The sequence below is a fragment of the Polyodon spathula genome, chromosome 34, assembly GCF_017654505.1.
Source record: "Polyodon spathula isolate WHYD16114869_AA chromosome 34, ASM1765450v1, whole genome shotgun sequence".
Lineage (NCBI taxonomy): Eukaryota > Metazoa > Chordata > Actinopteri > Acipenseriformes > Polyodontidae > Polyodon > Polyodon spathula.
This window is the reverse complement of record NC_054567.1, coordinates 4,867,701-4,894,009: the sequence shown is the minus strand read 5'-3', so window position 1 is coordinate 4,894,009 and position 26,309 is coordinate 4,867,701. Positions and strand designations below refer to the sequence as shown.

At 45.4% G+C, this 26,309-nt stretch overlaps 1 protein-coding gene across 3 annotated transcripts in view; it reads right to left on the bottom strand.

Annotated features, from left to right (window-relative positions):
* Positions 1-26,309, bottom strand: part of LOC121303643 (endoglin-like) — a 48,355-nt gene that overhangs the window by 10,110 nt on the left and 11,936 nt on the right. For all 3 annotated transcript variants that reach the window (XM_041234447.1, XM_041234449.1, XM_041234448.1), the window contains exons 3-8: positions 22,958-23,109; positions 8,851-8,955; positions 4,941-5,127; positions 4,415-4,586; positions 2,573-2,678; positions 2,226-2,409 (exon numbers count right to left, since the gene is read on the bottom strand). In XM_041234447.1, the coding sequence (XP_041090381.1) occupies positions 2,226-2,409; positions 2,573-2,678; positions 4,415-4,586; positions 4,941-5,127; positions 8,851-8,955; positions 22,958-23,109 (906 nt within the window). The remainder of the gene's footprint in view (positions 1-2,225; positions 2,410-2,572; positions 2,679-4,414; positions 4,587-4,940; positions 5,128-8,850; positions 8,956-22,957; positions 23,110-26,309) is intronic.

Below are 26,309 nucleotides of genomic sequence, written 5' to 3'. Positions count from 1 at the left end.
AATAAAAAAAACTGAAATGTCTTGGTTAGATAAGTATTCACCCCACTGAGTCAATACTTGGTATACATATGGATTGTGCATTATTCACCCATTCTTGGCAAAACTGTTCAAGCTCTGTCAAGTTGGATGGGGATTGTTGGTGGACAGCAATCTTCAAGTCTTGCCACAGATTCTCAATCGGATTCAAGTCCGGGCTTTGACTGGGCCACTCTAGGACATTCACTTTCTTGTTTTTAAGCCACTCTAGTGTCGCTTTCCGTTGTGTGCTTGGGGTCATTGTTCTGCTGAAAGGTCAATCTCTGTCCCAGTCTTAGGTCTTTTGCAGACTAAAGTAGGTTTTTATCAAGGATTTGCCTGTATTCAGCACCATCCATTTTTCCCTCTACCCTGACAAGCTTCCCAGTCCCTGCCGATGAAAAGCATCCCCATAGCATGATGCTGCCACCACCATGCTTCACAGTAGGGATGGTGTTACCTGGGTGATGTGCTGTGTTGGGTTTGCGCCAGATATATCGCTTTGCATTTAGGACAAATAGCTCAATTTTTGTTTCATCAGACCACAGAATCTTTTGCCACATCTTTTCAGTCTCCCACATGCCTTTTTGCAAATTCCAAGTGGGATTTTACAATGGCTTTTTCCAGAAATGGCTTCCTTTTTGCAGGCCAGATTTGTGGAGTAGCTCAGCTATTGTTGACACATGGGCAGTTTCTCCCATCTCAGCCATGGAACGTTGTATGCTTTTCAGAGTTGTCATTGGTGGCTTCTCTGACCAATGCTCTTCTTACCCGGCTTCTCAGTTTGGGAGGACGGCCTGCTCTAAGCAGATTCTGGGTGGTGCCATATTCCTTCCACTTCTTAATGATTGACTTGACTGTGCTCCAAGGGATATTCAATGACTTTGAAATTTACATGTGCAGTACTGTACTTAGTGAAAATCTACAATGCAACATTATTACATAGAGGTTCCCACATACAGGCACATTCTGATAACTGGCATTTTTAACCCACAAAAGCAGTGTCCTCAACATCAGGGTATTGAGCAACGCTGACGAATTACATCCACAGCTTTCTGATCATAGGCGTGTATCATTGTACAGTGTCCCGTTTTTTCAGAATGGTTGTGTTTGTGGGAATGTTGAAATCTGCAGCAACATCTTTCTTTTTCTTGTATGGTGGTGCATTATCCACTGCTTTCAACACCTCCACTTTTGTCTGCAAGGATAATGCACGATAGTTTGCATTGCTACATGGAAACCACTGTGGCAACTCAAAAACGGTGTTATGGCAACTCGAAATGCATCACAAGACCAGTAGTACCAAAACCGCACTAACAGTGTTTTATAGTTATAGTTGCGCTTTTCAGGAAATGTGTTTAAACAGAGTTCATTTCAATGAGGATTGACTGTGTTTGTATTTCTACATGTCCAGTGATTGAGTGTTCTATAGTTATGGATGAGCTTTTCAAAGCATTGGTGATGCTCCTCTACTTAGCTATTTACAACATCCTGCCATGAATGGGCGCTTAACTGAAGCAAATGGAAATCACATACGAGCAGCAAACGGATTGAACCCTGGATTACAGCAGCCCTCTATTTGCCATATAGATAATATCCCAATGAGAATTACATGCTGGGTGTGTCCAGATAGCAATACAAAGAATTGTGACAGTTTTCTTATGACATATCTTGATATCTCTGAACAGATTCATCTAATAGATGAAAATAAGGGTTTTAATAATCACTATGTAGCACATATGAAGTGGGACCACAGATTAATGATATCCAATGAGTACAAGGCGCAGAATGTTCTGGGACATTATACCCTGTTAAATGTGCTTCTTCAGTGGCCACTTCAAGACTGGTAGATTCAAAGTGTCTGGTAATAGCTGCTGTCAAACAGACGTCAGGGCTGAGTGTGTGCTCACGGCAGACACCAGCTACGCTGCAGAGCAGCCAGGAGGCTGCTTCAAGGATCTGGGTGACCACGGCAGCTGTGCGGTTTGGTGTCAGAATTTGCTTCATAATTGAACTATTCCTAGGAGCAGTATCAGTAGTTTAAACAACATAAAGAGAGATACCTGTCGATCTACTTGCAGAAAAGCAGCACAGACTGCAGGCTTATTTTCCGTGTGTCAGTGTCAATATTATGCACTATACAGTATCCCACCCACCCACACCATCAGCCTTGTTCTGTGGTAGTTGTAGTACGAGTACTGTGCACATACCTGTATCTGTCGTACTGTTCATATACACTTTTAGCCTTTTTGAGTCTGTTGATATCTCTGTGTAGGAAGCAGGAGCAGTATTGTTGTCTGCCTCTGCATATTTCAGGAGACCCTCATATGAGGCTGGGAGATTGGGAAATCCGGGCAGTAATTGACGACCCATTACAATTACCGAGTTGTTAGACTATAAAAATAAATAAAAAAACAAGAAATTAATTTAAAAAAAAAGATTAAGAAACAAATACATACTGTAAAGAGAGTGTGGCCTAGTGGTCAGAACTGAGAGACTGGGAGGCAGTGTGGCCTAGTCATTAGAACGTAAAACACAGATTTCTATTTCCTTTTACCTTGAATTTACAATCAATGCGACATATGATTTTCCATGTCGTAGTGTCAGGACCTTGCAGAATTAGAGTTGCGGGATTATGAGAGGTGAAATTCACTTCGATTAATCTGTAAAAAATAAAGCTTGTATTAGGATTACTATGCTCTAAAAAAAAAAAACAGCTCATTGTTACATTTGTTCTCTGAGCTTGTATAAAAACATCCATTTATTTCACTTGTTTCAACATATCTTCTTTGTACACAGTAAGTATGATTTCATGTTGTATTAAATTATAAGATTGCTGAAGTTCAGAATCCCCTGTGTTCGGTTCTCTACTGTATCTCTGCTCGTTCTCTCCTCCTCCCCCTCCCCTACACCACATTTCAGCCACGCAACGTAACACCTCCTTCATTTGCCTTTCTGCACTTTAAACCTGTATTTTTATTTTACATAAAATAGAAGTAAAAAGGTGCTCTGCTAACAGTAGGCATGGAACCCTAGCATTGCATTCACATTATCCAGTGTCCTGTTCTCCGCGTTCTCGCGGATACAGCCAGTGATTGTGTGTAGCACAGTGCGTCTTTCAGAGTCGCCTCACCTTTTGTTGGTCAACTCTAGTATATACAGCTTTATCAGTGATATATAACTAACAGAATCCAACTATCGTTGTTTCTAATATAACAAACTTTGATGAATAAGAAGTAGCTGACTGTGGTGTCACCGTTTTGAATTCAGAGATGCTCTTCAAATATGATTTTTCAAGCAGGTGATGTGAACCCTGAGAATATACTCAATGATGTCATGAATGGGGTTTGTTTGTTGTGGCTACAGCAGATAAAACTGACACTGATTGGCTGAAAGATCCTCAGCAGTCTATAATACTGTACCTACCAGAACTACTGGATTCTGGGGATAAAGAGCTAACAGAGTTCAGCAGCCTGCTACAAGAACCAAAAATGATGGAAGCAGAAAACACACTGCAGAAACATACAGAACACACCATACATCAAAGCACGTGAACCAGGTAGCATTCTCAGCTCTCCAGCGTGGTCATCCTGCATCCTAATACAAAGCACTAGTCTAAACACTCCATTCAGCTCCGCAGCGCGGTCATCCTGCATCCTAATACAAAGCACTAGTCTAAACACTCCATTCAGCTCTCCAGCGTGGTCACCCTGCATCCTAATACAAAGCACTAGTCTAAACACTCCATTCAGCTCTCCAGCGTGGTCACCCTGCATCCTAATACAAAGCACTAGTCTAAACACTCCATTCAGCTCTGCAGCGCGGTCATCCTGCATCCTAATACAAAGCACTAGTCTAAACACTCCATTCAGCTCTGCAGCGCGGTCATCCTGTATCCTAATACAAAGCACTAGTCTAAACACTCCATTCAGCTCCGCAGCGCGGTCATCGTGCATCCTAATACAAAGCACTAGTCTACACACTCCATTCAGCTCCGCAGCGCGGTCATCCTGCATCCTAATACAAAGCACTAGTCTAAACACTCCATTCAGCTCCGCAGCGCGGTCACCCTGCATCCTAATACAAAGCACTAGTCTAAACACTCCATTCAGCTCTGCAGCGCGGTCATCCTGCATCCTAATACAAAGCACTAGTCTAAACACTCCATTTAGCTCTCCAGCGCGGTCATCCTGCATCCTAATACGAAGCACTAGTCTAAACACTCCATTCAGCTCCGCAGCGCGGTCATCGTGCATTCTAATACAAAGCACTAGTCTAAACACTCCATTCAACTATCCAGCGCGGTCACCCTGCAACCTAATACAAAGCACTAGTCTAAACACCATTCAGCTCTCCAGCTTTGTACCTGAGCAAGCTCTAAAACAGTAACATTTCGTACCTTGGTATCATGGTGTCCACGGGCAGATGTCTAATAATGTGTACTTCCTCTTTCACCTCTGATGGCATTGGGATCCTGCAAAATTTCACTTCCACCGTGCTTGTTATAGGCAGGTATTCAAGGTACTTCCCTTGGGTAAAGTCTGTCTGCAGTTCACAATCTTGAGAATGGCCTGCAGTTGCATAAAAAGATTAAAAACACAGCCATGGATGGGGAGGTGAGTCATAATGCAGCTGCTGCTCTTCCTGTCATGCCCCACAGTGAACACCTCAGTTTGGTTTTCCAGACAGTCCCTATAGATTCATGTCCTATGTATGTGATGAAGAAGACCTGCATCATACACATAAATACTCCATCATTAAATGATTGTTTGATCTTATTATGCATAAAACACGTTGCCAATCAGGACCATCACATGGAATCGAGACCTGCATATTGTGACACATATCATGACATTAGTGTACCATTATACATGCAATAAAAAGCTCTGAAAAACAGCAGATTGCATGGGGAAACTGGTACTCACCTCGCCCTGCATTGAAGGTGATGGACTGGGGGTCTATTAGCTCAGTGAAGGACGTCACTGCGCCAAACTGGTTCTTTGCCCAGTCTAAAAGACTACTGCTATCTGACTGAATGTCTGAGGGAAGATCCAGGTCCACCTTGCTATTATTTGGTCCAGTAACTGTGATCTTGGACTCCGACCTTATCAACTGTAAAAAAAAAAAAAAAGAGAATCCCCTTTTCTTAATATTAACCTAGGTTAGATATTTCCTCAACCTTGTTTACTAAGCCCTTTAAACGTTTTTGTGCACTCTTATAACCTTATTTGAACTCTTGAGAATTTAATCACAAGAAATAAAGCACCTTCTGGTATTTTGAAACCAAGCAAAGTCAAATTATAAAATAATTGGAACAGTATAAAATTAGCAAGCAACAATAATCATAAGACTCCTGCGTGATCTGGCTTTATATAGTTGCCTTTGGCTTTGCAATGTGAAATAGTGCACTCAGAATTGAACATGGAGTGACCAAAACACTTTGTTTAGGTGGACAATTTGCCAGCATGAATTTTAATGTTTTGGCAAATGAATAAGGAAAGAAACACTGACCCAACCAAAATGACTATACATAATCCTGTTGAGCCCTTTTCATGTGACTGATTCAGGTTAACAATCATTGTTAGAGGAGGAGGGGGGCAATATCTTAAATGAAACAGCTTGTAAAATCCCTTCTGTGTATATCAAACCATTAATTTTGAGTATTTTATTCACACGTTAAAGGAAACCCACTATATGCACATGTCTCTCCAGCCCGTTCACCCTGCACCTGTATAGCAGGTGTTAGGACCCCAGCTAATGTCCTGCGTACTCTCATTCTGCAGCTGATAAAGAACACTAATCTGTCCACTCTGTGCTTCAGCACTGCCACACTCTAATAACAAGCAGAGCCACAATGAGTTCCTAGCATCCCAGCACTGCTGCCCTCCACATCAATGAGTGTGTGTGTGAATCAGCTGAGCTCCAGTCAGTCCTATTACCCAGACTGCAGCCGATTAGCTCCCTCCCTGCCCCTTGCTGACTAACTGGACCGTTTCTTTATTCTTGGACACAATCGTTTTAAAACTAATGTTTATTTTTCTAAAGCAGCCAAGAGCCTGCTTAGTGACCTCCCTGGAGCCAAGATCTTTCCCGAGTGGGGACAGGAAACAAGACCTTTTTTAAGTTGTGTGCGCCTTATTGAAGTGTCTCCTCCAAGTCGTGGCTCAGAGCCCAATAGGAAAAGGATTTTTAGGGCTCCAATAGGCAGAGTGCATTTCCTCCAATCCACCAATACTGAGCAAGCTCGGCTTTGGAGGATGGTGATTGGGTAATCCTGTCCCACAGTTCTCTATACTGGCCTTCATCTTCAGCTCTCCAGCGTTGTTATCACCCTGCACCTTAATAATGAGCACTAGCCTAATCACTTGACTTTTTGTCCCATCTTATTTTTCAGCCTCTCTTCTCTACTCAGTTTTCTTCCACTTCCTTTGTTTGCCACGGCACCTCTTTTTAAGTTCCTCTTCTCTTTGCTAACAGAATTTCTAGGAGAACTCTCGGTCAGTAAACTGAAAACACTGACTAAATACTATCATTGAAACATATGTATAACGGCACAATTTAAGTGTCTTAGTGACACTGCTAAAATAAAAAAAGACATATTGAAACTAGCATGATTTTTTTTGTTTTGTAAGCCCTGTTATTTACTATAAAAACTTAAAATGAAAAAATGGATGAGGACTGCTCCAGTACTAACTCACTATTAGAAACAATTTATTTTACAATGGAAATAGAGCAAGACAATATGTTTTCTAAGAGTGACATAAAAATCCAGAACAGTTGCTAAAACAGCAAACCAATGAGGGCTAAACTGAGCACAGCTATTGAAGTCTTGCAATAAAAGCCTCTTTTTGTTTGCTTAAGAAAAATGGAAATAGAATGGCGGAAGTTATAGAACACGAAAACAAAAGAGAGTTTCTGATAAAAGGCTGGGTCACAGGAGGCTTGAAAGAGACCAGGCACAGTGGGTCTGGATGAAAGGACTGTCAGGAAGAGAGCAGGCTGGGGTGTTGTCTGAGTGACAATGGCTTCCAGAGATCCTGTTTATTCCACCAGGCACATTCCGCCATTCTTGTCCAGCTACAAAGAAACCATGAACCCTGCTTCCTGTCAGGTAACCTCTAACCCACAATGCCCTTGCAGAGATTAAGGCTGTGTGTGAGGGGAGACACTCCTTTACAAACACATAACCGGTCAGGACTCACTGCAGCTCTGCATCTGCTGTCTATCAGGGGTGGAAGGGGCCTGTAATGGAACTGGCTCAGGCCAGGATAATTGCTCTTTAGCCTCCAGTGGATGTAAGTCCAAAACCAAAATGACATATAAATCTGCTCTCAGAGGGTTTACCTGCTCAAATAAAGGTTTTGATTGTCCCTTCGCAAACGAACCCTGCTTTTAATAAAACAACATGACTCCTTGGTGAAATATCGTTACTTCTTCTCCCTCATGAAATGCAATGCTTGATTCACCACCCCTGTCATTGTGAGTTAAAGTTCTCGGATATAATGCTCAATACCAGTAACACATCTCCTCCTCTCTTTATAAACTCTGCTTCCTTTGATGTTTTGTAGTAGCACATCTGTTCCTTATCAAAGTTATTTGTGCCCCACTTCTCTGACTAAACTGCATCTCTTGCTAATAGTCAGGTTTCAGACTATATTTGCAGAAAACTGCCCTGCTGGGTTTAATCATTTGTTAGTAATGTCAGCTGTCTTTAAAACTTTAGGCCCCCTGTCACAGATCGATCTGCCATTAAAAAGGCCCTAACGAGTGGGAAAGGGAGCGTATGTTAAGGGTTATACATTTTAATAGGAAAGCGTAAAAATAGGAGTTTCCTGGTCTGCTGTTTTTGAACTGCTGCAGTGTGAACTGAGTGAAAGCTGTCCAGCATGTGTGTCCATAGTTTCTCACTTAAAACATCAGGCAGCTGGGTAGAAGGCAGTATTTGAGAAGCTCAACGATTAGAGTGCTGGACTGCAGTGTGGAAGGCAGTGAGTTTGAGTAGCTCAGTGGTAAGTGTGCGGCTGCAGTGTGGAAGCACACAGCTAGCAGAGAGTACACAACTGCAGAGAGGACATAGCTGCAGAGAGTACACAACTGCAGAGAGGACAGAGAACAGAGAGCAGGGAGCAGAGAGCACACAGCTAGCAGAGAGAACAGAGCTAGCAGAGAGAACAGATCCAGACAGCACACAGCTAGCAGAGAGGACACAGCTAGCAGAGAGGATACAGCTAGCAGAGAGCACACAGCTAGCAGAGAGCACACAGCTAGCAGAGAGGATATAGCTAGCAGAGAGCACACAGCTAGCAGAGAGGACACAGCTGGCAGAGAGCACACAGCTGTATGGCGTCAAGACTGTTCTCAGGGCCAGGTTAAGGGAATAAGAACTCTTATGCATTGACTGTGTCTGTCCGTCTGTCTGCCCATCACATTCAATATGAACATAACAACTGCCTTGAATTTTCACCTCCAGACTTTTATCAAACACACCCAATTGCCTAGATAATGTTGGTTTTGTAAAAAAAAAAAAAAAAAAAAAAAAAAAAGAAAACAAACCTTTAGATTAATTTAATAGATTATGACAAGCTTCTGTATGTGTATCAAAAACAAATGACAAGTACCAAATAAAAGTACAACTATGCTGGCATGATACCGATATACCTGTCAGTATTATAACAAAAAACGATCACATTTATAAAACATGAATGTCCATAATCATCACAATTGTTTGAGCCACACTGGAACAACAGCATATCAACACTGTGGGGGAACCAGTGCATCTAAAAAGAGACTGTGACGAGCAGTCCACTACTGCATATATTAAACACCCATACTCACGTAGACTTTTGTATTAATAGTGTTGCTTATTAAAAACACGAAGACATTTTTGTTGCTGTTCAGGATGATGTCTGCAGGAACTGTATTCTTCAGGTCCACTGTAATCTACAAAGATAACAAAAGCAAAGTGTTAACAAGCACCTTGATGTAGGAAATATCAGTTATCTTTACTAATTCATTCTTATTGTTTTTTTTATATTCAACTTGTACCTAAAACAAACTTTTCTCCCAGCCCCTCAGCTCTGACCACTGGACCACACTGCCTTCCAGCCACTTGGCACTGACCACTAGAGTACACTGCCCCCCAGCTCTAACCACTACAGCACACTGCCCCCCAGCTCTAACCACTACAGCACACTGCCCCCCAGCTCTAACCACTACAGCACACTGCCCCTCAGCTCTAACACTACAGCACACTGCCCCCCAGCTCTAATCACTACAGCACACTGCCCCCCCAGCTCTAACCATTACAGCACACTGCCCCCCAGCTCTAACCACTACAGCACACTGCCTCCCAGCTCTAACCACTACAGCACACTGCCCCCCAGCTCTAACCACTACAGCACACTGCCCCCCAGCTCTAACCACTACAGCACACTGCCCCCCAGCTCTAACCACTACAGCACACTGCCCCCCAGCTCTAACCACTACAGCACACTGCCCCCCAGCTCTAACCACTACAGCACACTGCCCCCCAGCTCTAACCACTACAGCACACTGCCCCCCAGCTCTAACCACTACAGCACACTGCCCCCCAGCTCTAACCACTACAGCACACTGCCCCCCAGCTCTAACCACTACAGCACACTGCCCCCCAGCTCTAACCACTACAGCACACCCCCCCCCAGCTCTAACCACTACAGCACACTGCCCCCCAGCTCTAACCACTACAGCACACTGCCCCCCAGCTCTAACCACTACAGCACACTGCCCCCCAGCTCTAACCACTACAGCACACTGCCCCCCAGCTCTAACCACTACAGCACACTGCCCCCCAGCTCTAACCACTACAGCACACTGCCCCCCAGCTCTAACCACTACAGCACACTGCCCCCCAGCTCTAACCACTACAGCACACTGCCCCCCAGCTCTAACCACTACAGCACACTGCCCCCCAGCTCTAACCACTACAGCACACTGCCCCCCAGCTCTAACCACTACAGCACACTGCCCCCCAGCTCTAACCACTACAGCACACTGCCCCCCAGCTCTAACCACTACAGCACACTGCCCCCCAGCTCTAACCACTACAGCACACTGCCCCCCAGCTCTAACCACTACAGCACACTGCCCCCCAGCTCTAACCACTACAGCACACTGCCCCCCAGCTCTAACCACTACAGCACACTGCCCCCCAGCTCTAACCACTACAGCACACTGCCCCCCAGCTCTAACCACTACAGCACACTGCCCCCCAGCTCTAACCACTACAGCACACTGCCCCCCAGCTCTAACCACTACAGCACACTGCCCCCCAGCTCTAACCACTACAGCACACTGCCCCCCAGCTCTAACCACTACAGCACACTGCCCCCCAGCTCTAACCACTACAGCACACTGCCCCCCAGCTCTAACCACTACAGCACACTGCCCCCCAGCTCTAACCACTACAGCACACTGCCCCCCAGCTCTAACCACTACAGCACACTGCCCCCCAGCTCTAACCACTACAGCACACTGCCCCCCAGCTCTAACCACTACAGCACACTGCCCCCCAGCTCTAACCACTACAGCACACTGCCCCCCAGCTCTAACCACTACAGCACACTGCCCCCCAGCTCTAACCACTACAGCACACTGCCCCCCCCCCCAGCTCTAACCACTACAGCACACTGCCCCCCAGCTCTAACCACTACAGCACACTGCCCCCCTCTAAGCTCTAACCACTACAGCACACTGCCCCCCAGCTCTAACCACTACAGCACACTGCCCCCCAGCTCTAACCACTACAGCACACTGCCCCCCAGCTCTAACCACTACAGCACACTGCCCCCCAGCTCTAACCACTACAGCACACTGCCCCCCAGCTCTAACCACTACAGCACACTGCCCCCCAGCTCTAACCACTACAGCACACTGCCCCCCAGCTCTAACCACTACAGCACACTGCCCCCCAGCTCTAACCACTACAGCACACTGCCCCCCAGCCCCCAGCTCTAACCACTACAGCACACTGCCCCCCAGCTCTAACCACTACAGCACACTGCCCCCCAGCTCTAACCACTACAGCACACTGCCCCCCAGCTCTAACCACTACAGCACACTGCCCCCCAGCTCTAACCACTACAGCACACTGCCCCCCAGCTCTAACCACTACAGCACACTGCCCCCCAGCTCTAACCACTACAGCACACTGCCCCCCAGCTCTAACCACTACAGCACACTGCCCCCCAGCTCTAACCACTACAGCACACTGCCCCCCAGCTCTAACCACTACAGCACACTGCCCCCCAGCTCTAACCACTACAGCACACTGCCCCCCAGCTCTAACCACTACAGCACACTGCCCCCCAGCTCTAACCACTACAGCACACTGCCCCCCAGCTCTAACCACTACAGCACACTGCCCCCCAGCTCTAACCACTACAGCACACTGCCCCCCAGCTCTAACCACTACAGCACACTGCCCCCCAGCTCTAACCACTACAGCACACTGCCCCCCAGCTCTAACCACTACAGCACACTGCCCCCCAGCTCTAACCACTACAGCACACTGCCCCCCAGCTCTAACCACTACAGCACACTGCCCCCCAGCTCTAACCACTACAGCACACTGCCCCCCAGCTCTAACCACTACAGCACACTGCCCCCCAGCTCTAACCACTACAGCACACTGCCCCCCAGCTCTAACCACTACAGCACACTGCCCCCCAGCTCTAACCACTACAGCACACTGCCCCCCAGCTCTAACCACTACAGCACACTGCCCCCCAGCTCTAACCACTACAGCACACTGCCCCCCAGCTCTAACCACTACAGCACACTGCCCCCCAGCTCTAACCACTACAGCACACTGCCCCCCAGCTCTAACCACTACAGCACACTGCCCCCCAGCTCTAACCACTACAGCACACTGCCCCCCAGCTCTAACCACTACAGCACACTGCCCCCCAGCTCTAACCACTACAGCACACTGCCCCCCAGCTCTAACCACTACAGCACACTGCCCCCCAGCTCTAACCACTACAGCACACTGCCCCCCAGCTCTAACCACTACACACACTGCCTCCCTGCCCCTCAGCTCTAACCACTACAGCACACCGCCCCCCAGCTCTAACCACTACAGCACACTGCCCCCCAGCTCTAACCAGCTCTAACCACTACAGCACACTGCCCCCCAGCTCTAACCACTACAGCACACTGCCCCCCAGCTCTAACCACTACAGCACACTGCCCCCCAGCTCTAACCACTACAGCACACTGCCCCCCAGCTCTAACCACTACAGCACACTGCCCCCCAGCCCCCCAGCTCTAACCACTACAGCACACTGCCCCCCAGCTCTAACCACTACAGCACACTGCCCCCCAGCTCTAACCACTACAGCACACTGCCCCCCAGCTCTAACCACTACAGCACACTGCCCCCCAGCTCTAACCACTACAGCACACTGCCCCCCAGCTCTAACCACTACAGCACACTGCCCCCCAGCTCTAACCACTACAGCACACTGCCCCCCAGCTCTAACCACTACAGCACACTGCCCCCCAGCTCTAACCACTACAGCACACTGCCCCCCAGCTCTAACCACTACAGCACACTGCCTCCCCCCCCAGCTCTAACCACTACAGCACACTGCCCCCCAGCTCTAACCACTACAGCACACTGCCCCCCAGCTCTAACCACTACAGCACACTGCCCCCCAGCTCTAACCACTACAGCACACTGCCCCCCAGCTCTAACCACTACAGCACACTGCCTCCCAGCCTCTAACCACTACAGCACACCGCCCCCCAGCTCTAACCACTACAGCACACTGCCCCCCAGCTCTAACCACTACAGCACACTGTCCCCCAGCCCCACAGCTCTAACCACTACAGCACACTGCCCCCCAGCTCTAACCACTACAGCACACTGCCCCCCAGCTCTAACCACTACAGCACACTGCCCCCCAGCTCTAACCACTACAGCACACTGCCCCCCAGCTCTAACCATTACAGCACACTGCCCCCCAGCTCTAACCACTACAGCACACTGCCCCCCAGCTCTAACCACTACAGCACACCGCCCCCCAGCTCTAACCACTACAGCACACTGCCCCCCAGCTCTAACCACTACAGCACACTGCCCCCCAGCTCTAACCACTACAGCACACTGCCCCCCAGCTCTAACCACTACAGCACACTGCCCCCCAGCCCCCCAGCTCTAACCACTACAGCACACTGCCCCCCAGCTCTAACCACTACAGCACACTGCCCCCCAGCTCTAACCACTACAGCACACTGCCCCCCAGCCCCACAGCTCTAACCACTACAGCACACTGCCTCCCAGCCCCTCAGCTCTAACCACTTCCAGCCCTTCAGCTCTAACCACTACAGAACACTGCCTCCCTGCCCCTCAGGACTGACGACTAGAGCACACCGCCTCCCAGCTCTAACCACTACAGCACACTGCCCCCCAGCTCTAACCACTACAGCACACTGCCCCCCCAGCTCTAACCACTACAGCACACTGCCCCCCTGCCCCCCAGCTCTAACCACTACAGCACACTGCCCCCCAGCTCTAACCACTACAGCACACTGCCCCCCAGCTCTAACCACTACAGCACACTGCCCCCCAGCTCTAACCACTACAGCACACTGCCCCCCAGCTCTAACCACTACAGCACACTGCCCCCCAGCTCTAACCACTACAGCACACTGCCCCCCAGCTCTAACCACTACAGCACACTGCCCCCCAGCTCTAACCACTACAGCACACTGCCCCCCAGCTCTAACCACTACAGCACACTGCCCCCCAGCTCTAACCACTACAGCACACTGCCCCCCAGCTCTAACCACTACAGCACACTGCCCCCCAGCTCTAACCACTACAGCACACTGCCCCCCAGCTCTAACCACTACAGCACACTGCCCCCCAGCTCTAACCACTACAGCACACTGCCCCCCAGCTCTAACCACTACAGCACACTGCCCCCCAGCTCTAACCACTACAACACACTGCCCCCCAGCTCTAACCACTACAGAACACTGCCTCCCTGCCCCTCAGGACTGACGACTAGAGCACACCGCCTCCCAGCTCTAACCACTACAGCACACTGCCCCCCAGCTCTAACCACTACAGCACACTGTCCCCCAGCCCCCAGCTCTAACCACTACAGCACACTGCCCCCCAGCTCTAACCACTACAGCACACTGCCCCCCAGCTCTAACCACTACAGCACACTGCCCCCCAGCTCTAACCACTACAACACACTGCCCCCCAGCTCTAACCACTACAGCACACTGCCTCCCTGCCCCTCAGGACCGACTAGAGCACACCGCCTCCCAGCTCTAACCACTACAGCACACTGCCCCCCAGCTCTAACCACTACAGCACACCGCCCCCCAGCTCTAACCACTACAGCACACTGCCCCCCAGCTCTAACCACTACAGCACACTGCCCCCCAGCTCTAACCACTACAGCACACTGTCCCCCAGCCCCACAGCTCTAACCACTACAGCACACTGCCCCCCAGCTCTAACCACTACAGCACACTGCCCCCCAGCTCTAACCACTACAGCACACTGCCCCCCAGCTCTAACCACTACAGCCCCCAGCCCCACAGCTCTAACCACTACAGCACACTGCCTTCCAGCCCTTCAGCTCTAACCACTAGAGCACACTGCCTCCCTGCCCTTCAGGACTGACCACTACAGTACACTGCATCGCAGCTCTTTTCCGGTTAGTTGTAAGCACCACACTGCCGCTCCGGCGCTCTCTTCTGGTATAAAGGTTCACAAGAACGCTCCAGTCTGCCCTGCTGGCCCTTTCTAATGTTGTTACCAAAGCAGGCACATAGCCCCTCAGCTTCAAGGAAGTCTCATTCTTACCGCATCTCTTACAATTGAAATGTGTGAAAAACCATAGGAAACCAGTTTCTTTGAGACAACACAGCAGTATGGGCTGCAAAGCTTTCTGAGGTGAACTGGAGGTCAGCACTCAGCAAGCCCTAGTGGTTTGAGTCCAGCCATGGGAGCCATTGAGAATCTGGTTTCTCTCCCAAGGCACAGACTTGGTGGCTGGGTGAACTGGAGCTTAGATACAGGGATCAGGGGCCAAGAGATAAGAGTTAAACACCAGGAGCCAGACTGAGTTGGTTTTGGATTCTTGCTCAGACACTGACTTGATATTACTATAAAAACCCTAGAGGCCAATTAATTCAACCTCCTGAGCTGTCAAAACAGGACACAAGCAAGAATCCTGAAAGTAAAAACAAATGTTACTATCAGGAGTGGTAGCAGTGTTTAACTCTTTTGGCACCAAAGTAGACAAGCCTATTACTGTATAACTATGCAGAACTTTCACATGCCTTGTACGGAACACACAGCATCTCAGTGGGGTCCAGAATGATCTTTAGGGTAGTTGAAATCATGCAAAAGAGATTGTGCTACACTTTGAAAACCTACATTTCAGAAATGCTTGCAATCTAAAAATCTGCATTTTAAACATCTACAGGGATGCAAATATGAAAACTGCAGTTCTAACGGTAAAAGCATGCAGGCTATACTACACTTGATGTAGGCTGGACCATTCCTTATTTTGCTTTATTGAGGAGAGTGACACAGGCACATAATGCATTTTTATTGCATTTTATTAAAATTTACAGCGTATGCAATGCAGAATTGTGTGTAAACACAACCTCTATGCGAGTTAAAAAGAAGCTCGGAAACATCTGGCTGGTTATAGTAATGTAAAACCTCAGGGTATTTTGCTTCACAACAATTTGATGACAATAAAGTAAAAACTAGGGATAGACACCAATATCGATATTGGTGTCCTCAGCTCACCACGCACCAGAGACCCCTGTAGTCTGGCTGGGCGCCTACCGGTTTACTTGTAAGCTGCCCGGAGATGCGCTGTCCTGCGATGCTGTCGGCTGACGGCACACACTTCGGAGGACAGCGTGTTCGTCTTCGCCGCTCTCTAGTCAGCGCGAGGGTGGTAGCGGTGAGCCGAGCCTAAATAATAACTGGATATTCTAAATTGGGAGAAAATAATAAAAATTGCCTAACTTTAAACTACTATTCTTCAACAAGCTTAATATATATTCTGTTCTCATGGCAAAACTACCAAGAAACATAGAGATTTGTTTTTATAAAGCAGGTCAGCAAGGCATGGCAGTTTAGATCGATTGAACAGTCCCACAAAACTAGGTTTGTACATCTTGCCTTCTCTCTTGCATGTCTGTTCTTATGATTTTCCAAAACAAAAATAAACAAATCCTTTCATCCTTGAGCTGAGCCCACCTGGTCCTGTACAGAGGAGGCTTGTGTGTGCAGCTTGTCAGCAGGAGCTAAGTTTAGCGGTCAGGCCCCATCAGCAGTGGGGATTCTCATTGTGTTTGGAAGGACAGCCTGTCCCCCTCCTGCAGTGCTGTCGCAGATGGTCCCCTTGACCTCTACATGGTACGTCAACAAGCGACTACATTCACTTCCCACTTTTTCCATGACTCAATCGCTTTCTTCCTGATAGTCTCTGCCCACTGTCCCGTTCACCTGGGCAGGCCGAGGAAATATCACTCATCCCCAAGCTAGGCACGGGCGCCAATCCCAGCATCCTCACTGCACCCTGGGGGCTGTCGGTGCCTCATACAGCCTCTTCACCATGAGGCACTCACCATCTGTCCCTGCTTGGCAACGATGTGGATGTTGTGGTATTAAAAAACTCATTTTTAACTGATTTGATGTATTTTATGCCAGATTTCCAACTTCCACATTAAAAAAGCTGAGCTGGCAGTCATACTCCCACTGAGACTATTACTCCTAATTAGCTGAAGTGTTAGCAAGAGCAGAGATTACAAACAGCGGTGGCCCCACTGTCAAGACTGGTTAGCATACCTCATCTTGAACAGATCGAGAGGTGGCAGGCATGCGAACATCTCCACCTCTGCAATGATTAGGGTCTAGTACTGACTGGCAACTAACATGAAACAGTTCATCTCCACCCAATCACCTAGCCCCCATTCGTTTCATATAGAATGGTGCTATTATCCAACCAGTACAGGAGACAGAGACCTAAAGCTTAAAAAATGAGCTTAAAGGACTAAAAGATTTTTAAAAAGTGCTTTAATGTTTTTAAGCAGTACTACAATATGGTAAAAGAACACAAAAGCAGATTGCCTATGTTTTGGTTCTTGCTCTAAACAAAAATGGACCTTTTGTATAAGTCATTTACAAATAGGATTGACTCTGGGAAGTGTTATACAAGTGCAGTAGCCTTTTGAATGCTTTAAAAAATTTTGTAAAAATATTAGTATATTTTCAAATCCTCATTTCGTATCAAAACCACTTCTAGCAGCTTACTAATTTAGCTTAGAGAGGCCTCAGACCGAATGGCACAGGTGTGAGGACACTCACGTTCCTACCCAGTACCCAGTGAAACTTTGTTTCATGCTCTAAAACATTCAGCAATTTGCTGATCATTTAAAAAGTAAATATCTTATGTCTAGTTTCAATTAATTTTGGTTCGTTTCACTCCACTATTAAATTCACTGCCAGGTTAACTTGCATGCAGACCACTTAAAAGGCCAGATATTCCAGGACAGTAATAATACGTAGTATTTTTTCTTTTATTGGTTTTACCCGCTCGCTACACAAGTTTAGTCAGGAAGGAATGTTAAATGAACCCAAATGTTTCTGGAATCAATAAAGCCCTATTTTTTTTTGCCAAATAAAAAGTGACGACAATAAATTTCCCAACCTTGCCCAGGGTTTGATCAGCTTTTTTGATCAGCTTAAAAGAGTACTCATTTCCTGTGCTCAAAAGGATAAATACTGACTCATTAAAAAAAAAAAAAAAAAAAAAAGAAATGACTCTCACCAATTTACTGTAAATGTGTCTTTTTAACAATAACCGCTAAAAATCTGTCACAAAGCACTGGATTTTATAGATTACACAATTCATGTTTAAACAGAGTTGCAAGGCACTTCATGTGAAGCTAAAGTCCGTTTAGCAAAGAAGGAGCACAAGAGTTCAGAATCAAAGTGTTCTGTTTTGGGGAGAGATTCCTTTGATATTCCAGATTCCTCGTCAGTACGGACGCAGTTTAAAGATTTAAGGTGAGTTTTGCCAGATCCCATTGTGTGAGTGTGAAGCGGTTTTAAACAAACAGCAGGCAATCCCGTCTGATTCAGAGTCTCAGAGACAGGAAGCGGATTGAACATCAGGCCCTTGACAACTGATTCACTGGAACCAGCGGGGGAAAATGAAACCTTTCATCCTTCCCAGGGTCCTTAGGGGGTTGATGACTCCGTATACACCAATGCTACACCCGCAATATGCAGCACACACTTTTATGTAAATTATTATTTGTAATGCAAATAAATAGCAATATTCTTTAACCCATTAAGTACCAAATCTTTTTTTTTTTTTTTTTTTTTAAAAATCAACACACAGGTTGTATTTATGTAATTTGATACATCAAATTTCGACTTCACTTTTCCGTTTAACAAAATCAGAGCAGATAATCATAACAACAGAGTTAGAGTTAAAGAGAAAAGGTAAATAACAGTTAGATTCCAGTTAAAAATGCTCCCATAAAATTACAACATGAGCACAATGGCACTTAATCGGTTAATATAAACACAAGGATTGATAGTAGTTGCTTGGTTCCATATCCCAGTCTGCACAAATGATTTTTGTTTATTCTGAACAACAGACTTATCTCTAATCACTGGGCAATGGCACGCATCGTCAAGTGAAATCTGGTGGCTCTTACTGACACTGTTATGGCTGATGGTTATGTTACAAACTGATCTTCTCTACAGTATATCAAGACGATGCTTTGCTTTCATCGGCCACTTATTTATATTTAGAGAGGAAAGAACATGAAAACAAACAAATGGTAATTGCTGGCGCTCAATATATTCCATGAACTTGACTGTATGCACTGTGATCTCAAGCGAGTGGAGTCAGGCCCAATTATAGGTTGGCACAGAATCCCACTGCATATTCCTCTTGAATGGATTAGTCTAGGATGGACGTCTGTGCCAGTTACTACTACTACTGCTACTAACACTAATAATAATAATAATAACTAATAATAATAATAATAATAATAATAATAATAATAATAATAATAATAATAACAGAAATCTACAAATCTATTATTAATCACCCTTCAAGGCGTTCCTTGAAGTGAACATGCTCTAGTGTTTACTGAAAAACAGCCCAAACCCCCCCCCCCCCCCCAGTGTTGAACAATGAAGGTGGTGGCCATGCTCACTCACCCTTGCTATTTTTGCCCCTATGTTTTACAGATACAATTGTTTTCCGTTTGACTATTTTTTTTCTTCTTTCTCGAGAGCTGTTTTTTTTTCTTGCTTTGCTTCTGCAAACCGGCTTCCCGTAATTCTTCAGCTCTCCTTTAACCCAAGACGGCTCCAGCTCTGGACTAGGAGCAGTGTCAGCAGTGTCTGTTGAGTGCCAAACTATGACATCAATCTGGGTTTTAGCTCCAGCCCCCCCTCCCTTTAGAATGCACATTCCATCATTCTTGTTTACTGTGCTGGCTGCTGCTGGAAAGGTTCTGGAGAAGTCAACGTGGCCCGGCTATTCGGATACCACTGGTCTCTGTGCATGTGAAATACGTGCAGTTAAAGACAGGAGTCTTTGGCCAGACCTCAGATCAAGGCTAGAAATACGAGGACCAAACGTAAGCCAAGTTTAAAGCCAGTGCTACATTAACCCTATGATAGAAAAAAAAACACCAAAGTGTCATATTGCTATGTGAAGCCGTATGTGAAAATCAGGAACTGACATTGCCTGAAAAATGATAGCATTCGTTTTGCCAGTACACAACAAAACAACGTTGCCTACGAAGTTGCTATGATACCAACATACACAACACTGGCCTCAACTTTTATATGTGGAAAACTGGGAGATTGTTTTGTGTGTTGGTCACTTTTTTATTAAGTAGCTCCCCCCCCCCCCCAGCTTGCTCTGTTATGCAACATGTTAACAATATCTCTGCGATCATCCACACAGTAAGAAAATATCATGCTTTAAAACACAGAATAGAAATGAATAGGATAACAATTACAGTCATTTATTCTGTACTATTAGCTTGTTAGCTTTCTGTTCATTTATTTCTGTACGATGTATATACAAAAAATTAAATAAATAAATAAAGATTAAAACCCAATAAGAAGTAATCTAAAAAAAGGAAAACACCAAAATCAGTCATTACAAAGGAAGTACAAAACTAGGCGCCAGAAAGGAAAGGGATTTTTCCTGAATCAGTTTGTATTGTTTGAATTGCTTATTCCCCAGACTCAATCATTCCCATATAAGTTAACTTGCTCTATCATTTTGCAACTGAGTTCACCTCACTTGTCCCATATTCACTATTGCAGTTAATACGCTTTACCTTTCTTCTCTGTCTGCACCATGCTTGCATTTTTGCAAACTTCAGACAAGGTATCAGCATTTAGGGCATGAGCTTCATAGTTCTCTTGCATGTGCGTGACACTAAATCCTGTGTCACTGCACTGTCATTAAAGATCACTTAGTCGAGGACCTTAAGAAATGTCCAAGAAAGCATATTACGGTCAAATAAATGAAGGAAAAACTGGAGAAGAAACTACAAAATAGATTTCAGCTCTATACAGAAGCATTTTTCAAGAACACGATTAACAAAGCTAATCGCAGGCAACTTGGAATGAACTACACAGAGCAATTCCTTAAATTACCTTAACAAGTTTATTTCTCTACCTACAACAAACACCCAGTAACATGCTCCCTTCTGTCGCATTGATTAAGTTATTGAATGTTAATTAAAACATGTCTTAAACAACTGTAGTGTACAGTAGGTTATATGATCCACTGCAACATGGCAATATATCTGGCAATATATCTGGCAGATCCATTAAATGATGTACAGAGACTGGACCAAAAATTGGAGAATGCAATTAAAATGAGAAACTCTCCAGGTCTGCAACGTACTGTGCACAGAGAGATCTCAGTGATTTGACAAGAAGCATGGCAGCTGGTGTCTGTGCAACCATCTCTTACCTTTACATTGACAATTTGTTAATCAATAAGTCTCCCAGGTGGAATGGAGAAGGTTTACAAAAAAAACCACCATCAGCTGCAAGCAAGTAATGAATGAATGACAGAGCCTGCAGAGGTGTCAAACAGCAGGCATTCTACAGCGGCTCCACTCACAGAAGCAATAAGCAGGCGTTCTACAGCAGCTCCACTCAGCGTTCTACTGCGGCTCCACTCACAGAAGCAATGAGCAGGCGTTCTACAGCAGCTCCACTCACAGAAGCAATGAGCAGACGTTCTACAACGGCTCCACTCACAGAAGCAATGAGCAGACATTCCACAGCGGCTCCACTCACAGAAGCAATGAACAGGCGTTCTACAGCGGCTCCACTCACAGAAGCAACGAGCAGGCATTCTACAGCGGCTCCACTCACAGAAGCAAGGAGCAGACGTTCTACAACGGCTCCACTCACAGAAGCAATAAGCAGGCGTTCTACAGCAGCTTCACTCAGCGTTCTACTGCGGCTCCACTCACAGAAGCAATGAGCAGGCGTTCTACAGCGGCTCCACTCACAGAAGCAATGAGCAGGCCACTACACACTGTCTGATACTAGAACATTTTACATTTTTTTTCCAGTCAGTGTATAAAACTGAAATAACATTAACATCATCCTTTGCAAAGGTCACAAGTCAAGTTTCCTAACTGGAAATGTTGGATGCTTGACGTAAGTGCTGTCACTGCTGACTTTCACAAGAGCAATTCCAAAGAAAATATTTGTTTAAGTTGGAACTGCCATTTTCCCACATGTTGTTCTCCGTGCAGAAAAGTGTTTTAGGCCCATTTAACAGTGATTTCTACATCTCTGAGGGACTGATCTCATGCAGTATCAGACATGTGGTATTTGTCAGCTGGAATCACAGACGAGAAAGAGAAGTGAAGACTGTCTCTGAGATTCCAATGTATCTGAACATTTCCATTTCGGTATTGGTCAAGGCAGGCTAATTAACACTGAAGCACTGCAACAGATAGTTCCAAGCAAATATTAGCGAGATAGTAGTAGTGAGAATAACCATTCCAAAAACACAAAAACAATGAATTAAAAACAGGTCTCTGTGCCACCATTAAACATGTAAACTTCCCTGCTTAGTTTCCTTCGAATTGTTTACAAAATCCTTGGTTTGTTTGTCGGTTTGTTTTTTGTATTCACTGTAATCGCAAACAGAGTCAGTGGCATTCTGATCCATTATTAAATAACCTAGCCTTGTTCCACGCAGTACAGCACAGTACATGACTTGTTCTTCACATTAGCTGTGCCAGTACTGCTATGTAGAGCTATGCATGCAAGTGCCAGTTAAGAAACCCACGCCACTACATTTCACTGGCTTCCTTTCCTCACAAAGTTTCTTGAAAGTTGTTTTCATGGATTATATAAAGTTTAATATTGTTGATGAAATATTGAGACGGTTGTTGGTCTATTTAACGACAGACGAGAAAATGTACACAAATACAAACTTTATTAACCTTTATAAAGAGTTAAAAGAAACCCTTATTTAAATAGCTTTGTGAATAAGGCACACTGTGTCCTGCAATGCTACAAACATGGGGTATAAGTGCTTTAACACACGTGCGTGAAAGACAAGAAAATACTCAGAACTGTGGCCAGGCACTGTCCTGGACATTCTCCTGTAATTGTAGCAACTTTGTCCATTTTAATTGAATGAACATTTTGTTGTTTAAATAGTTTTTTTTAAGTACCGTGAATGAGTGCTAACACATAAAATACCTTAAATGAGTTTTCACAGTTTTATAAATGTGGCCCTACAAAGTCAATTTAGACACAATGTGATGTATAGATCTGCATTTTTATTATGCTCTACAGTTCTGTCAAAGCAAGAGTGTCAATCTTCCAGAAACGTACCCAGTCGATCTTCTCCAAATTCAGGTTAATGAAGTGGATTTCTCTTCCTTCACTGGTGTTCTCACTCCAGCAGCCCTGAGAGACCCAAGACTGAGTCACTTTTATGGGGTTCTCATCCGTCACCTCCTTAAGCTCACAGGGCAGTACTGGACCTGCACAAAACAAACAGGGTGAGTCTGCTTTAGTGGGATTCCAGAACCTATTAGCAACTGTGGTTCTATACATAGAAAACACTGACACAGTTCTACCACAGACATTTTAAAATGTTAACAAAACATGTGCATGTATAGTCTGTTCATCCTTTAACAGGGAAAACAGTCAGCTTGTATCCTATGGAATAAGACTTCTCCGAGTTCCCTTACTTACAATAATCAAGTTCTCAGAGTTTAGAATGCCTCAGAATAATCCTTTTACAAATTACACCAAAAGAATACTTTTTTTGTCTGTCTCTCTCTGTCTGTCTGTCCTTTACATTACTGTCACACTGCTAAACCAACAGACATGCACAGCGGTTCAAACAGCATGTATCCACATCACAGCTGCGAATTCTACATTCAAGCTGTACTGTATGATGAAACCATTGATGACCATGACAATTTGATAAGACAGTCTCCAGATTCCCATCTGTGCCATACAGATGGACAGCTGTGTGGACAGACAGATGTCGCCACACAGAAATCTGATATATTCAGCAGCTACTGCTAAATAATGTTACTAGCAAGTTTCATAACAACTGGATAAGCGGTTCTCCAGATAGATGGAAAACCTGCTTGCTTTGGGAGCACTGAAAGGTATGTTTTGACACAAACCAAATATAATTTAAATCTAAACAAATTGGTGTACTGTTATTGAGCCACAGTCATGCTTGCTATCTTTCGCATGGTAGAGTGCAGATGTTGTGACAATGGGTTTGTGTAAGGTAATGGCTGTACATGCTGGAATACATGATTCAAAACAGTCTGTATAAACAATGCAGTCAAATTCTGATTCTGCCCAGGCCTGCATTAAATAGTTTATACCTAGTACTGGCAGGAAATATGGAATGTTGGATCCTGAATTCGTCACATTCTGCTTACCATCACGCATTCCGGAAAGGTAAACTCCCTCGACAATCATCACAAGCAGGACTCCAAACAGCTTATGAGATGTGTTTCCATAGACACTTTTTAAAGGCTGCAAGGCGCTGTTATTTATGTCTCTCTCTCTCTCATATATATATATATATATATATATATATATATATATATATATATATATATATATATATATATATAAGTGGTGGGGGGCTTCTATTGTTGCAATGTTCTCCAAGGGGAAATGGATAACTTTTCAGAAGATGGCTGCCAGATCTTTAAAAACCACTCCCCTGCTAAGACTCCAGCTAGACATTCCTGTCCCTCGAGAAGTTTCCTGTTAGCGGCCAATAAATGTTCCCCAAAAACAGTGTCCTTCCTCAGGGAAGCTGGGTCAGGTGTCATTTCCTGCAGGATCAGAGGCACAGAGATCTCTTCCCTGCAGGCCACAGTGTGTTTTGAAATGAAGTCTTCTTAACAGCTTTTCATCAAGTTACCCAATGCCTGTGGCCTCAAAAACACTTGGATGACAGTCATCAAGATGGCTTTAGCTAAACAGTTATTCAAACCAATCACTACCCATCACAACTTCAATTCCTCTTCCAGCTCTTGTATAACAGCATTTACTTTCTTTAGAAAAAAATCATTTTTATAATTCAACTAATTCAACATAATTCAACTTCACTGTCATCTACCGGTTATTGTGGGCATAGCTTAAACTCCGCCTGTCAAAGCTGACAATTTATTTTAAGTTTCAGCATTCACTGCATGCGCTGACTTGATGCAGTAGTGGATATGCGGTATTCACTACATGCGCTGACTTGATGCATTAGTGGGTATTCACTATGCAGTAGTGGGTATTATTCACTACATGTGCTGAGTTGATGCAGTAGTGGGTATACGGTATTCACTGCATGCGCTGACTTGATGCAGTAGTGGGTATTCACTGACTTGATGCAGTAGTGGGTATGGTATTCACTACATGTGCTGAGTTGATGCAGTAGTGGGTATGCAGTATTCACTGCATGCTCTGACTTGATGCAGTAGTGGATATGCAGTTAGGTGTCCGGTGTCTACTGCATGATTTTCAGTATTCTCGGTTAGGGACGTCACAATAAACAAAAAAACCTGAAATGGTTGTACTGCTTCAGATGTTGCATTTTTGAATATGAAGAAAGGTTAAAAGTGTTTATGATAAACTGTGCCTGAATTATTTTCATTTACACGTCCATCATGAATGTTTCTCTCTTAGGCTTCTATTCACAGATTGCACCCATGTAAGGACCTAAGATTCGCTTCCACTGTCTGAGCTGGGACCTCAGTGGCTGCTGCCAGCGCTCCAGTAAAGCTGGGAAAGAAGCCGGCTCTCCGGCAGGCAGCTCCTGAGCTCAGGCTGTCTGGCCAGTGCCATGCCTCCACTGCAGCTTCCTGTCAGGAAATGTCCTGTTTAGACGGCATGCCGATGACGCCGGGCTCTGGCAGGCCCTGGCGTGACACGGGACGTAAACAAGTGGAGGCCGCAGACCTGACACAGCCAGGGAATCTCTGCTCCCAAGCCGAGTGCCACAGCTCGTTAGCAGGCTCTCATTAACCATCGCTTAATGCCTTCCTGGAAGCCCTCTCATACCCCTCTCACAGCTCTTCACCTGTTGCTTTTAAAAACTTTTAAAAGACTTCCTGTTTCTGTTTTCTGATTACAAGACTTTAAAAAAGCCAGTCAACTCAAAAAAAATGTGTATCTTTAAATTGCGAATGATGACAGCAGTGGAGACTGAAGCCGGCTGTCTGTCTGTCCCTCCACAAGTCATATTAGAAGATACACCACCAGAATGTACCTTTTTGTAGTCCAATAGTTATTAACGTCCAAATCTCAGAAACATAATCAAATAACTAACCTAGCTATTCCCAAGTCTAAATACTGTCAACACTTTTCTAGAAGGCACCCTGTAGAACCGCCTGTGTGTCTTGGTCACTCCAATTATTACCTGTATACACACTTGTTAAAGCAATGTAGATGGTGTCTTTAGCGCTACACTGGTTTCACATTAACTGACAGCGCTCTCTCTCTTGGCAGTCTGGTCTCTCTCCTTGGGAAGTGAAGCTGGCGCTCCGCTCCCAGCTCCCAGTCAGAGTGGCGAGACGGGGCAATGGTGTGCAGCGAGCTGTGCTGATGGTATCTGGGGCCACACGGGTGGGAATCAGGGAAGCAGGCACAGCACCAGAAGCACATCATACAAGCAGAGGGAGACAGGCTTAGCTTTCGTGAAATGCTGAATACT